The sequence below is a fragment of the Pinus tabuliformis genome, chromosome 5_2 (genome assembly GCF_031772625.1).
Source record: "Pinus tabuliformis cultivar Carrire ecotype Pingquan chromosome 5_2, CPIR1, whole genome shotgun sequence".
Lineage (NCBI taxonomy): Eukaryota > Viridiplantae > Streptophyta > Pinopsida > Pinales > Pinaceae > Pinus > Pinus tabuliformis.
This window is the reverse complement of record NC_142306.1, coordinates 1,071,766,972-1,071,783,576: the sequence shown is the minus strand read 5'-3', so window position 1 is coordinate 1,071,783,576 and position 16,605 is coordinate 1,071,766,972. Positions and strand designations below refer to the sequence as shown.

General features: G+C 39.5%; 1 protein-coding gene across 1 annotated transcript in view; it reads right to left on the bottom strand.

Moving 5' to 3' along the window:
- Positions 1–11,843: 11,843 nt before the first annotated feature.
- The window catches only part of LOC149162935 (peptidyl-tRNA hydrolase, mitochondrial-like), a 155,374-nt gene continuing 150,612 nt past the window's right edge, over positions 11,844–16,605 (bottom strand). The window contains exon 4 of the mRNA XM_089435315.1: positions 11,844–11,935. Within this exon, the coding sequence (XP_089291441.1) occupies positions 11,844–11,935 (92 nt within the window). The remainder of the gene's footprint in view (positions 11,936–16,605) is intronic.

Sequence of the window (16,605 nt, the reverse complement as noted above, 5' to 3'; positions counted from 1 at the left end):
ATTAAGGGCAAAGGTATCAAATCACATCCAGGTGCATCTACCTTACATCTGCAAGTTGAAGGCAACATTGGATCACCAACAACATTTTGAAAGGAAGCCCTGAAGATTGCTTGCACAACTTTGATATTGGATGTTAAATAAAATATATATAAAAAATAATATACATAATGTAAATAGCAATAATAATGATTAACAATTAATTAACTAATAATTAGTAAGAGGCATGTCTCTAAGGACATGACCATTTGTGAAAAAGTACCTGCCTAGGTATATAAGCAAGCCCTCACCCTCGTTGTAATCATCTCACTTGTAATCAAATATTCTTATATATAAGTGCTTGTCCTACAATGGTTGTCTTTGTCTTCGAAGTATTCTAAATATTATTGTTGCATATACAAACCTTGTTTGTCACATTGGTATCAGAGCTGATCGATCCTCTAGCCGCTTAACCACTGCACAGAGCCACGTTCTCCGATCTAGGTCCTTCGCCGTCAAAATTTGTCAACCTTGTTATTGCTGAAGTGTTTCACTACAAGAGTTTGGAGTTTCTCCATCTTGCATATCGTCATTCAGGCTTTTGGCCATAAAGGAAAGAGAAAAAATAAAATAAAATAAAAACTATATATATTCATTTAAAAAAAAAAGATATATATTAAAAAAAAATGTATATATATATAAAGAATTAAAAAAAGTGAGGAAAAAAAATCAAAAGTTAAAAATATATATATAAAAAAAATTGAAAAAGATAAAAAAAAAAAAAAATTATATAAAAAAAACGTATATAAAAAAACAAACAAAATATTAAAAAAAAAAATATATATAATATATATATATATAAAGGGGAGGTCAAAAACGACTTGGTCACCGCAGCCTTGCCCGCCATCCACAACTGCTGACAGGTTCGAACCCACCGCAGACCCGCTACAAAACAAACTCAAACCATTCAAACACACACCCCAGACAACACCCCCGTCGCCCGACTCACCACAATACTCTACACTGACAAGCCCACCACTATCGCGAAGACAATTCCTAGCGACGAGCGCTCACAGACCACTACCTTCATTGTCGTCGTCCGTCCAGCCGCCGCAACAACCGCTAACGCCAAAGTTGTCATCACCACCACTCGGATCTCTTGTAGTCTCCATTTTTACGCCATTGTATGAACTTCGTCCATTGCATTACCCCCACTGCACTCGCCATCTGCCACGGCCACAAACCGCCGCATTTTCCATCATTTGCCACCGTCGCACTTCAATCACTGATTCACCAGTCGTCAGGTTCCTTGCTCGAGTAGATGTACATCTAGCCATACAACTGTTGCCTCCTGTACATACATGTTGATTTGGGGTAGCATCGAATGTGCTCTAGCCACGAAATTTGGGGAGAGGTTAGGTCACATGAAATCTCCAATACCCAAAAAGGGTTTGGGAAGATTCTAAACAGTTCAGGAGATATTAAATAATTAATATTTTTAAAGGAGTCCCTAAGTCTAAACTTAGGGAAAATAAAATATTAATGTGGATTAATATGAAATTGTGTTACAATGATCCAAAAGACATGGATTGAGCCAGATCTAATCTTAGTTGTTGAATAGGGACTTAATCTCAGCCTTTGATATGTCAACAGGAAAAGTATAAGAGAAGGCTTGAGGGTCACTTGGAGAATACACCAGAGTGATCAGTCATTCTATTCTCTAGAGCGGGGTTTGCTAAGAGAGATAGAATTAGTGATCGAGAGTTGCAGCTGAGGGGCATTGAGTACAGAGAGACAAAGAGGCAGAAATAGTGTAGGGCAGAGAGCAGCGCAATAGCCGAGGAGAGTGACGCAGAGGTAGCCAAGAGCTACACAGAGCCTCAGAGAGGCCAGCATTGATGACGCAGAGGGCCAGAGAGCTAACGCAGGGCCTCCTAAGGCTGACGCAAACCCATCCGTGGTGACGCAAGGCTAGCGCTGAGCAGAGAGGGGCTGACGCGGTCCAAAGAGAGGCTGACACTAGGGTTTCTGGGGCAGGGGAAATTGTGCTGAATAGCTGCCGGAAGGATTATCTGGGGTTTCAGCCAAGAGATTTGTCACAAACTGAGAGGTATTACTGCTAAGGAAATTCTTTATTGGGTAGGCCAATTTCGGCACCCAGATTTCCCTCTGATATTGCTTAATAAGAAAACCCTCAGATGGTTGCACTGGTTTGCCCACATTGGGTTTTTCCGGGGACATTAGTCCAAAAATAATGGTGTCATACGGTGTGATTGTTTCTATTTCCTTTAGTTGTTGATCTGTAATATGTTGAGCAAACACTAGTGTTTAGTTTCAGTATTTACATTGTAAATAACTTGTTAAGTAAAATAAAAAGTAGGTAGGAATAAATCAGATAAAGTGCATGGAGGGTTTCTAAGTAAACTTAGAAACTTCAACATGGTACCAGAGGGTGATTGCAGATCACGGGAGGACTAAGGACATCAGCTGAGCAAAGAAATAGCAGCAGAAAAGAGTTGTCTCGAGGTGACAGAGGTTGTTTCTAGCAGAGCAGCAATAAGGGAAGGGTGACACAGTGACTGCGTCATCAAAGGTGAGCCGGGAAGAGGCAGCGCAGAGGCTAAGGAAAGCAAAAAGAGCCTCATGCGGAGCCACACAGTAGCTGGGAGGGCTGACACAGTTGGCTGAAGAGGCCCGGTTGTTGGTGTCGGGATTGCACAGAGCCTAGGAGCTCTCATCTTCAGGTTGCTGAGGTTTAGAAGGCTGTGGGAATATTTAAGAGTGGAGCTGGTGAGGTATTGTAGGCAGAACAGTACCTGACAGAGCAAGGCCAAGAGGAGCTGCTACCGAGGGTTTCTAGCCGAGGAACCCGGATCAGCGGTGCAGTTGCACAAGACGATCAGTGTAGGGAGCATCTCGACAGCGGCAAAAGGATTTCCAGGAGGGAAATCAGGACTCAGAGGGAGTCCAGAAGAGAACTTCCAGACGGGAAGTAGAGACTTAGAGGAGTCGAACAGAGAACTTCTAGGAGAGAAGTAGAGAGGCATCATGGCACTACACAGAGTAAGAGACCAGGATAGACTGGACGGAGCATCGAACTTCGCAGTCTGGAAGGCCAGAATCTTATCCGTACTTGACAGAAATCGTGTCAAGAACTTCGCCTTGAAGGTAATAGCTATCCTAATCGACCCCAATGATAACGACAAGTACGAGGAGGCAATGGCGAGGGCCAAGAGCATCATCCTTGATGGGGTCAAGGATCATGTAGTACCACACATTGTCGAGAAGGAAACGGCATATGAGATGTGGGAGGCTCTCAAGAAATTGTACCAGCATACTTCTGTGCAAAGAAGAATGCTACTTGAGAATCAGTTGAGGTCGTATCAGATGAAGAAGGGAGAACTGATTGACACCTTCCTCGGAGGACTGAATGAGATCCGAGATCAGTTGACTGCTATAGAAGCCACGCTGGATCAAGAGTTGATGGTGAGGATAGCCCTGAATGTTGTCTCAGAAGACTGGGAGGTATTTGTCCAGAGTACACTGGGCAGAGGGACTCTCCCACCTTGGGACGAGATGTGGGCGGCTCTTCTCCAGGAAGAGATTAGACAGCAGTCAAAGACGAGTAGCAGCAACAAGGGGATCAAAGTAAAACAGGAGGAGGAAGATGTTTCCCTAGCATCTGAGGGAAAGCAGGAAAAGTGGAAGAAGATTAAGTGCTTCCACTGTGGGGAGCTGGGTCACTATGCGACCTAGTGTCCAAGGAAGAAGAGTAAAGGAGAGTCTTCCGAGACTAAGGCAGCGCCAGCACGGGCAGAAAAGGAAGTTTTGACAGACAATCATTGTGCCATGAGTGCCCACACACCACTTGAGTGGAAGTGGGGAGACATCGAGCTGTAGTCAGGTGGACTACAAGCAATGAGGGGCAGGATCCTCGAGGCACCCAACCTCTTGGATTAGACCTTGCTACGGGAGCCCCGATGAGGAGTAGCAAGACTGACTGAGTCAGGTAGAGACGGATGCGAATGAAGCGGCAGAGAGAACTACAGTGCAGGAGTCCTGAGACAGTGCGAGGCTAGCAGGCTACAGCAGTGTGAGAGGCACAGGAGTGTTGCACCAGTGCAGGATGGCAGAGAGAGGTGTGCAACGGTGCGAGATGCAGGGAGTTGTTGCAGCGGTGCAGAGATCAGAGAGGAGCACTTGTCAGCGGCAGATGGACCTTCATCATCAGTGGGTGTCTCTAGCCCAACAGGAGGTCAGATTGGGAGGTCAGATTGGGAGATCAGTTACTTACTTCTCAGTAACTGAGTTGCAGTGCAGCAGTAGGCAGCACAATGCAACATGATGAGAGGAGGTGCAGTGCGGATGCAGTGCTGGGAGAAGGGACCAGAAGCAGCACGGATGTAGAGGGAGCTGCCGTACAGATGCAACAGTGGCAGTGGTAGGGTCATGGGCATCAGTACAAGATGCAGCAGCGCAGAGGATGTTGGGCAGGAGCCCTAGCATCAGCACAGGTACCGATGCCGTATGATTAGAGTAATACTCAATGAGGAGTATTGCTAGAGCACAATCCTCGCTAAGAGGAGTATTGATTTGGGGTAGCATGGATGCGCTCTAGCCACGAAATTTGGTGAGAGGTTAGGGCACATGAGATCTCCAATACCCAGAAAGGGTTTGGGCAGATTTTAAACAGTTCAGGAGATATTAAAATAATTAATATTTTTAAAGGAGTCCGTAAGTCTAAACTTAGGGAAAATAAAATATTAATGTGGATTAATATGAAACTGTGTTAGAATGGTCCAAAAGACATGGATCAAGCCAAATCTAATCTTAGTCATTGTTTAAGGACTTAATCTCGGCCATTGATATGTCAACAGGAAAAGTATAAGAGGAGGCTTCAGGGTCACTTGGAGAATACACCAGAGTGATCAGTCATTCTATTCTCTAGAGCGGGGTTTGCTAAGAGAGATAGAATTACTGAGCGGGAGTTGCAGCTGAGGGGCATTGAGTATAGAGAGAAAGAGAGGCAGAGATAGTGCCGAGAGAGCAGTGCAATAGCCGGGGAGAGTGATGCAGAGCCATCTAGGGCTCACGCAGGGCCACACAGAGGCAGTCGAGAACTGCGCAGAGCCTCAGAGAGGTCAGTGTTGCTGACGCAGGGCCTCCTAAGGCTGACGCAGACCCATCCGGGTGATGTGGGGCCAACACTGGGCAAAGAAGGTTGACGCAGTCCAGAGAGGTTGACGCTAGGGTTTCCAGGGCAAATTTGTGCTAAGTAGCTGCCGGAAGGATTATCCGGGGTTTCAGCCAGGAGATTTGTCAAAAACTTAGAGGTATAATTCCTAACAAAATTCTCTGTTGGTAGGCCAGTTTCGGCACCCAGATTGTACTCTGATATTGCTTAATAAGAAAACCCTCAGATAGTTGCATCGTTTTCCCACATTGGGTTTTTCCGGGGACATTAGTTCAAAAATAATGGTGTCATATGGTGTGATTGTTTCGGTTTCCTTTAGTTGCTGATCTGTAATATGTTGAGCATGCACTAGTGTTTATTTTCAGTATTTACATTGTAAATAACTTGTTAAGTAAAATAACAAGTAGGTAGGAATAAATCAGATAAAGTGCATGGAGGGTTTCTAACTAAGTAAACTTAGAAACTTCAATAATACATCGTTGTCACAATATAAATATCACAGGCATAAGAATCGTTGGTAATGAGAAATAGCGGGTAGCATAGACTGAATTTGGTGCAAAGAAGGGTACTACGTCACATAAAGTGTCTTCAAATTAATTTTTGAACATGGTCTTCAAGGGTCACGTCTTGACATAAAATATCTTATGCCCTTACCACAGTCAAAGGAGTGGTGAAATATATTATATTGAACAAAGCAAAAAAAATAAGGAATGATTATTTATGTGTACTTTTCTTTTACAAAGATATTTATTCAAAGTATAAATTATTATGAGGTGAAATAAAAATAAAAGAGATAACTACTACTATTCAATTAAAATTCAAAGCAATATGCAAGGGAAGTATTATAACACAACACTTACAAAGTACCTTAAAAGTGAGTGGAATATTAAAAGAGTTAATCTTTGAAATTCTACTAAAACATTATTTTAGTGGGAAAAAAATCAAAAGAGTATTTAAGGATTTCTTTTAAAAAAGAATTATAAAAAAGTATTATTACAAAAAGGGGTTACTTTTAAAACCCCAAGCTCATCCAAAAAAAGAAGAGAAAAAGGAGTCTAGTTGGAAAATGATGAAGGTAGAAAAAAAAGAGACCTATAATGAAAGATTTCCTAAAACTTTTAGGATGTGTGTTAATGCACTATTTAAAATCAAAGGATCACTTGCAGGAAGGGACGTTATAATCTCTATTGATCCTACTCAAGATAATAATTATGTTAGTACTGAATGTGCTAACCAATTAGTGATCCCTGAATCAAACATAATTGAAATGATGGATTCGATAAATAATAAACAAAATAACATAAGCAATCTACAACTAAACATTGAAGGCTATATTTTTGTCTTGTAATTCATTGTCAAAACCTTATTTTGCGACAATAGCGATATAAGTCTAGGTTCACCCTAGATGGAATCATTAGGGTCTTTTATCCTAAATACAAAAAAAAAATGACATTTTCCTACAAAAAGAAAAAAATAACACTGCAAGATGTCACATAGAAACCAAATTCAATGACACCAGAAGACATACAAGATATCTCAAAAGTAATTTCTCAAGAAAGTAAAAAAATGATACAAAATATGCAAAGAGAAGTTGACAAAATCACCACTCACAAAAATGAATAAGTTACTCACCTCAAAGACCACAACGAGAAATTATTGACGCAAATTAAGAAAATTAAAAATGACAAGAAATCGTCAAAAAGAAAACTAGAAGAACTCAACACGAAAAATGTATTGAAATCTTCAGATGTAACTTTCCAAGTTGAAGAAAATTGAGCAATTATTGATCCAATGAATATCACAACTCAAGAAGAAGACAAGCCAGTTGAAGAAAAAAACAAGCTCAAATGTTGCAGTTCAAACAATGAAATTCCAAGTGAGGATTCTATAACCAATTTAGCAACATCAATACCGGAAGTAAAACAAATTGCCACACACATGATAAGGGGAAATCAAACCACAAAAACTCTTTATCGACATCCAAATCACAAGAGAAGACAACTCAATCAGTCTGCACATTTGCATCACTCAAAGCATAAACAACAAACTTATGTTCCCAAGAATATTGAAGTGTGCACAATTCAACCCGATGATAACAATTCATCACAAGTTTCCAGTAACCGAAAGATTCTACAAAAGATTGATTTAGGATGGTCAGATCCTTTCTCAATGCGACAATTTTGTTTATCACTTAAAGGATCCTATCATCTAGTATCAACGAAGATGATAACTCCAAGAATTCGAAATGCGAATAGATTACAAGACCAATAAATAGATGGCATGCTTCCTCATCAGTAAGCTTTGAGGACAAAGCTTTTTGAAGAGGAAGGCAATGTTATGAATAATAAAAAATAATACAAATAATGTAAATAACAATAATAATGATTAACGATTAATTCACTAATAATTAGTAAGACACATGTCTCTAAGGACATGACTGTTTGTGAAAAGGTGCTTGCCTAGGTATATAAGCAAGGCCTCACCCTCATTGTAATCGTCTCACTTGTATTCAAATATTCTTATTATATAATTGCTTGTCCTACAATGGATGTATTTGTCTTCGAAGTATTCTAAAGATTATTGTTGCATATATGAACCTTGTTCGTTACATTGGAATTGAGACTGAATATTGAGTTAAGGACACATGTCAATATGTTGAGGCATTGATGAGATGTTGCCAATATTGTTGAGAGAAGTTTTGCATTGATAGGATTTGACAGGCTTGATGAGTAAAGAATATAGTTGACAAGAAGAGGGCAGAGTTTGTTGATGGTTTGCATGTTGTTATATCATTGAAGTAGTACCAGTCTTTGAGTTATACTTGAGTTGTTGGATGAGAAAGGTTGCCAGTAAGGTATTGTTGCAGTGGATATATTGTTGTGGATGGTATGTTGAATGTAGTCATGGAATAGAGTGCTAGGATTTGATGTTTGATAGAAAAATTTGTGGTTGTTGCTAATGACCTTGTGCCAGTGTTCCAAAATGACAAAGTCAAGAGAATATTTTTAATATTATTTATTTTGTTTTGAGAATGGGTGGATCTAGTCTGAAAATATATGAAACGTGGTTCGTCGTGATGAGCTGAAAGTTTGAACCTTTGAGCAAGTGGCAGCTTGCTAAGCAGGGCAGCAAGGTGGTGCTAGGGAAGGTTGGAACTTGCACAGGGCATTGCAGCATCCTTCCAGTTGGAGTTGGTAAACCATGGCGTTGGAGCATCCTTCAGGTTGGACCCTGTAAACCAAGGGGTTGGAACCTCCTTCAGTTGGAGCTGAAAATATTGGAAGTTGGAACTTCCTAATTGATGTAAATTATTGAAGAAAAATATTAAGAAGCGTTTGGTGGTTTTTCTCCCGGAAGGGTTTCCACCAAAAATTATGTTGTCTACTGTCTTTATTGTTGTGCATTGTTGAATGGTGTTGATGATTGATTGAGTTTATCTTATGCTAATAACAATTAATGCTTCGTGAAGTTAAAATTAGCTATTGTTGGAAATACTGATTCACCCCCATCTCAGTATTTCCAACATAGATTATGAGGAGACATTTGCTCCCGTAGTCAGGTATACTTCCATTAGAGTTGTGATCTCACTTGCAGAATAGATGGGATGGTAGATTCATCAAATGGATGTCAAAACGGTGTTCTTGAACAAAGTCAATTCTCTTAGTACATTGGATAGCAACAAAGCAAGTGCTACAACATCTACGAGGTACAATTGAGTATGGGCTAAAATATACTCAGGATGATCGTGTCAAGTTGATTGGATACACTAACGCAAACTGGGCAGGTAATGTAGTGGACTGGTAAAGCACTTCAGGGTGTTGCTTCGGCATGGGATCAGGAGTTGTCTCTTGGTATAGCAGGAAGCATAAGTCTGTTGCATTCATCTTTGCAAAACCAGAGTACATGGCAGCGAGCATGGCAGCGTGTGAGGCTATATGGCTTCAAAAGTTGCTAGTGGCACTATTTGGTCAGGAGGTAGAGTCAACCATCATTCACTGTGACAACCAGAGTTGCATCAAGCGATTTGAGAATCCAATATTTCTTGATCGATCTATACATATCAACACACGATATCATTTCATCAAGGGCTGTGTATAGCATGGATCAGTTCGACTACAATAAGTGCCTACAGATCAGTAGGTGGCAGACATTCCAATGAAGGCCTTGATAAAAGGTAAGTTTGTTTTTTTCAAAGACAAGTTGGTTGTTGAAAACACCTTCCTCACTAGAGAGAGTGTTAAATATTGTAAATCGAACAGGTGTTTTGGCCCTGAGAGGTCACTAAGGCTAGGAACACATAGAAATGAATTATCTCCAAACCCATGTAATTTTTCCTAAGTTTCACCTAGGGAAAATATCTTAATTAAGTTAACTAATGATTTTTTAATATTTCCTAAGTTAAAACTTAGGAAAATTGGTAAATTAATTCGTATTAATTGAGATAAGGTCGATGTGCCTCTAGAAGCTTCTTGAAAGTTTCTAAGATGATCTTAGCCATTGATTGGAACAAGATAACTTCTAAACTTGGTCGTTCATTGGTGAATGAGAGATTATAAAGGGAAATCGATGAGCAGCGTTGGAGCAAATTGAATTGAGTATTGTTGGGTGAGTTTCCAGAGTGACACTAAGAGGATTTCAGCAGCAACAATTGAGAGGGATTTTATGGGATTTATTCTTCATCTGAAAGACTTCCAATTTTTGAGTTTCAGAGGGAGGTTTTGCCGATCGAATTATTTTGTACAGAGAGTGCCGAGATTTTCTCCAGGTTGTGAAGAGGCTGTGTGATTTGCCATAGGAGGCTAAATTCTTCTAGGACACACATGTGGGCCGAGAGAGAGGGTCATACAAGGGCCAAGTTACTTCTAGAGGGACATATGGTTTGCAGAAGGAAGGTCGTGGGGTTTTCCTGGTCGATTAGCGGGGGTGAAGATCGAGTTTCCAATATCAGGCAATTAGTAAATGTAATTTCTGTTAGGATATTCCGACACATAGGAAATAGTTAAGTATAACTTGGTCTAGTGTAGAGTTAGGTAAAGTGTGTTTCTTTACTATGTACATTTGTAACTTACAATCCAACTATCACGATATGTTCTAGACATGAAGTGATCCGACGATTCATTCTCTCCTCGGTATTACCGACACTTGATCCATGGCTTAACACCCGATTGGTCTATGATCTCTATTTAAAGAGCATGGAGGGTCATTTGTAGGGTGGCCGTTCATGAGAGAAGCTTATGTAAATTTTCTTTCTTTTATTAATAAATTGCCTGAAGTGGCCGCATTGGCTCAGGCCGTGGACTGTTTCCCTCTTTGAGGGTTTTAACCACGTCAAGAATACTAGTGTATTGATCTGTGATCTATTTGTGAGCGGTGTCCTTTGGTGTTCTATCTGAGGAACTTACCCTGTAAATTCCTACAATTTCTCATTAGCAGATTTGCTGATGATTTAATAATAAAACCCTCATCCCATAACTAGTTTTCCCCATCTTGGAGTTTTTTACAGGACATTTGTCAAAAAATATGTGTCATTTGTGTGATTGGTTTCTCATATATTCCACTGCATTTTATTTGGTGAATGGTGTTGTTCATGTTTTTTATTCATTACTCTCAACTGAAAATTTAATTTTGTTGTGCATAAGTAATCGGAATAATTTACTGGGTTAATAGCACCTTTTAGGTAGTGGAAATTTCACATCCCAAATCTCCTTTGCATTTTGGTTAGTCTTGGTCTGATCAACAAGAACTGACACCACATATAGAGTAATCAACTCAAGGGCTTCATCCATTTTCAGGCAAACAAGGTTATCATTGTTGTGATCAGGGACAGGAAGGGGTTTTTCCAAATACATCGGTAAACAACTGGAAACCCTAGTTTGTAGTCTTGAAAGTCTCTTAAAACAATGTTTGAAAGAAAAACGCAAGTTCACAATAGCTCCGATACCATGACGTGATCAATAGGAGATAGAATCTACAGAGAACAGTTCAGCAAACCTTAATTTAGAAGAAGAAAATACAGCGGATTTATAACAGCATTTAATGTTGATTGCAAGAGTGATAAATCCATAGCATAGTGCCCTTGAGGAAGAGATCAAACAACCAAGATCACACAATAACCAAGCACGTGGACTCCAGGAATGCTATAGAAGATATGAACTTAGACCTATACTAAAATGATCAACTTTAGTGAATCATTTTGGTATAGGTCTAAGGTAATATATATCATTTAGAGTTTGGTGCACTGGCTCCAAGAAGTTAAGTAGGTACGCCTTAAGCAAAAATAGCCAAATAAGGTACATGCAAATAAAGAGTTAGTTATCATGTGTGGACTAAATAAAACCAACAATACATTAATACAATAGGTCAGCATGTGGCCTCAAGTGAAGATTAACCATACAATGTCAACAAGCTTTGTTTTGATACAGTAAAGTAAAAAAATTCAATTTATACATAAAAAACATTTCACTGGTTAGACTTTACTGACTGCAGAGACAGAATCCTATTACTATATCCAAAATCTTCACCACCATAATTGATTATTCGGGTCTTTATTCTTGAAAGAATTTTAGAAGTTTGAACGACTTGGCAATATCTAGATTACCATCCTTTATGGGGTTACAAAATGAAATATTCAAATATGATAAGTTCACTCACATACTGAAGAAATAGTCCAAGGTTAATTACCACTTGTCGAACTTACCGATTCTCCACTCACATTCATGAAAGTTTGTGGTTTAGCCAACATGACAGGGTTACCATTTATATGCCCTGCAATCACAAACTTACAAATAGAGGCACAATAAATGCTGCATCAAAAACAAATATGAGACTAAATAATGTGCATAGATTTATTGTGAAGAAATCAAGTAGACTAATAATAAATAAAAGCACTTATTTGAATCACATGACAAAATCAAGAGCATGTTAGATAAGTTTGGCACATAATATTGGTGCCGCCAAGTTTTCGGGACATGGAGATGCAAAAGCAGGAAGACACATCCCTGGGATATTTGGAAGCAGCCCCCAAATTCTAGGGAACATCACAGGGATGTCAAATTCTTTGACATAGGGAACCCCACCCTAAATACTAAAAAACTAAAACTAAAATATACAAAAACTAAAACATCAATCATTGAAATATTATACATAACAATGCACCAATATAATACATGATTGCATGTAACATAATATGTCATGAATAATACATGTAATAATGTAACAACATAATAGTCACAATTCACAAATCATTTATCACCATTGTATTTCTTATTATATTTAAAAAATTCAAGAGATACAGATCTAAGTCTTAAGATAAATAATCTAAGAATAGGGCAAATAACAAACGAGCATATCACTGCTCAAGGCAATGGCCCATTAGTCTCTACATGTAGCTATTGCATGAAGGGAGAACAAGTAACCATAAGAATGTTTCTATTTGAGTTAGAATCATTTGCATTCTCCATAATACTCAATGGAACACCAATCAACCCGAGTTGTGCCTCATCAAGTTCCTCCTCATCTACCTATGCATTAGGCTTACATTCATTTTATTTTTTATTTTTTATTTTTGTGTTATTTTTATCCTTTTCCTCAAAAAGACAGACTTTGGTTAAAAGGGAGCATGGGAGCATCTCATTTTTTAGGGGGCATTGTTGAAGGAAATGTAACTAGGTTTGGTCTTCATAAATGTACTTTTGATATTTGTATTTATTCAAGAAAAGAAATATTTTTATAATATATGTCAATGAGTTTCTTGCTCATTGAAGTAGGTCTAGTACATGTTAAAGTGTTATAGGTGAGTCAAAGAGTCAAAAGATTTATGTTGAAGACCTTAAGCGTATGTTACATTTATGTATAAGGGTCAAAGAAGACACCTCCAAGCAAATTCAAGTCTCCTCCTAGCAAAGACACCATCAAAAGAAGCAATGGCACTGTTAAAAGCACCCATCGAAGCAAAGGAAGTCAAGTCGGCCTCAAGGCAGCAAGTCGGCCTACAAGTCGGCCTAAAGGAGGACAGTCCTCTATATATAGAGGCTGTCCACTCCCTCAAACGACAATAAACCCAATCTCAAATCAGCGAAGATAGAGGACCGAAAAAGAAGCTGATAAAGGGACAAAGGAGCCTCTAGTGCAGCAAAGAAGCAAGAGCAAAGGTTTTGGGACTGTTTTAGGGCCAATACCAACCACGCGTGTGAAGAGAAGGAAGAGCTATCTGCGGTTAGGACAGCAGCAAGTCACCTCCCATCGTACCTCATCGTTTGGGCTACAAACTAGGCCTACTAGGCCTCCTATCCAAGCGAAGGAAAGAGGAGCCATATAACATCAACAAGACCTCTCACACATGCAAGAATTAGGGCTGCAGTGCTGTCACACTAAGCCTACCACTATACATCAAGAAGGGACTCGGTTGATCAAGAGAAGGAAGGAGTATCCTTAGGTGAAGGATATCACTAAGTACAAAAGATAAGTATCTCTTCTAGAAGGTCTACTAACAGTGGAAGGAAGAATGAAGTGCCGGAAGAAGGTGGACAAAGTGTCGGGCAAACATAGTGCAGAGAAAAAGGAAGGACTTGACTTGTGCTTGGAGGATCTTCTAGTCAAGGGTCTAGGGTTTAGCATTGATCAAGAAATAAGCTTCAATAAGAGAAAACTTACCTAAGGGTTTTCCTCTCAAGAGAAGAGAGGTTTTGGCCCCACCAGGGAGCTAACATCCTGTGTTCTTGTTTTATGTTTTGATAGCAGTTTGATGAAGCACACACACATGCATTAATAAGAGAAGAAGAAGATTAAGCTAACAAAGACAAATTGTAAAAAGACTTCACAAATTGTTATCTAGTCTTGAAGAATCACTCTACACCTAATTGCCCTAGATTCTTCAACATGGTATCAAAGCTAAGGTGACACATCAAGGAAAGGGCATCTCAAGAACACTCATCAAGGAAGGACATCTACAAGGTTGAAGCATCAAGCCAAGAAGTCTCAATCACTTCAAGGACAAGAAGGTCTACAATCCATCATTCATCAAGGAAGTCTACAAAGCTAGAAGAAGAACCTTACATAAAGGCACCTACAAGAAGAGCAGATCAAAGAGGGACCTACATCAAGCTACAAATCATCAAGCAAGCCCACTTGGAGAAAGAAACTTGAAAAACATCAAGATCCAAGGAAGGCAAGCCATCAAGACTTCAAGGAGAAAAGAAGTCAACTACATCTCAAAATCTATCAAGTATATGTCCCCTTCTGAATATACATCAATGTCTTTTTGCAAGGAAAGCAACATATTGGTAGGTACCAATAACTTTCTTGCATGAAAGAAGAGGATTGATCTACTTCTCAAGGAGAATAAACTTCTAGAACATATCAAAGGGAATATTACTATCCCTGCTAAGGAACAAACTCAAGCCTTAGCCAAGTACAATAAGGATGAGACAAGAGCTCAAAGGATTCTAATAGAATCTATCAAGGACTCTCTCATTCCTTATATCTCCAACTTTGAAACATCAAAAGAAATTTATGATAAGCTAGTAGAGCTATTCTCGATAACCACAACTGAAGAAGTGATATCTCTAAGAAATGAATTTTACAAGATGAAGATATCAAAGGAAATAATAGCTCCCTACTTCATGAATATCTATGAGATGAGGGATCAACTTCAAGAGCTTGGGGAAGTCATGTCTGACAAAGAAATGACCATTGTAGTACCCAATGCTCTACCTGAGGATTGGGGCAACTTCACATCAAGCATATATGCCAAGAAGGAAGCTACCACACTCAGTGAAATGTGGTCTCTATGCAAGACAGAGGAAACCAGACTTAGAGCTAAGGAAGATGTTGGATCAAAGGAGCAAACATTTGCTACCATGGCCAAGAGAAAGGGAAAATTTGACAAATTTGGTCCACGAAGAACAAACAACAAAGACGTATCCAAAATCCAATGTTTTGGATGCCAAGAATATGGAAACTACAAAAGGAATTGTCCTAAACTTAATAAGGACAGCAACAACAAGAGAAAAAGCGAAGAAGCTCAGATGACTCAAGAAATAAAAGAAGAAGACAAGAAGCAAAAGAAGGAAGATCCTTTGGATCTCTATTATGACAAAATCAACCTCGTTGCTTAAGTCTTCTTTAGAAGTTTTGAGTAGAATAGGAGCATGTAGGAATAGAATAGGATGCATGGCTAAAAATATATCTTCTAGAATATAGGAGCATGGTAGATATAGCTCAAGATATTCATATAGAAGGAACATACCTAGTATAGGACCTCATCCACTATGAAAGGAAAATTGATCATGAGCAAGAATCTGTTGATGATGCTGTACTCGCCAACATGTCAGGGGATCTCCCCAGTAAGAAGTCCCAACTAGACCCCAGACGGTTTAGAGTAGGAGTCCCAGCAGTGGGTAATACAGTATTGAGGTAAGTAAGATGTCCTTGTTGGAAGCAATGGTGTGACCTTGCAGCAAGTCAAGGAAGGTGCATGAAAGGCTCTAACACACGGAAGGGGGAATGAGTGCACCCCTTAGAAACTTGTGATAGCACGCAGCTTGAAAGGGAACACACAAGCAGAAAGACATCACGAGATGGAAAGCAGGATAGCCGATGATCCAAAGTGATGGGTTATATCAACAACACGCTTCGATAAGATTCATACAAACACATACGGAATAGTCCATACATACAAGCGTAAATTACAGCTACATACATCATTAGAGTAACTAGGATAGCCTAACTACAATAACCATATATGCATGAAACATGTTGGCTTTGCTATATTAAAAGAGTGAAAGATCCAATCATACATACAACCATGACAACCACTAGCCTCGATAGCAGAACATTACAGTCACTGTCGCCTACTCCTCCAAAGAGATGTACTAGCTCTGCACTATGGAGAATCCAAGGCTCGTTACAATACACTCCAAGCTTTCTCTAAGTTATACCTATAGGAAGCTTGGCTCCCAAAATCCTGTACAATGAGTTATGAGGTTCTATAAATAGCAAAGGGTGGGGTGACCCTTGACATTCCCCTTTGTGACTCTTCAACTTACACATGACTATTACATTCTACTATTGACACTTGGTCTTTCACTTTTACAACATGTTTACAATACAATCTACACATGTACCCATGTGAGACAAAAATGGGCTTGAGTAAGCCATGCAAGACATCACTAAGACTTGAACAGTTGTGGGAAGACTAACTCTTCGACATCCTCTCGATGATCGACGGTGGAAAATTCATGCCAAGCTTGGTAGTATGTTATGGTGTCCGTGTACTCTATGGTGACATCCTTCTGAAATCAAACTCTTGCCTTCGTTGCATCCGGGTACACTGGTTTAGCACCTCTATCCAACTCGTCAGATAGCATGCGCAGCATGTTCTTGAGTGCAGTTAGACCATACTGGTGCATAGTGTCTACGCTCATCTGCAACTATGT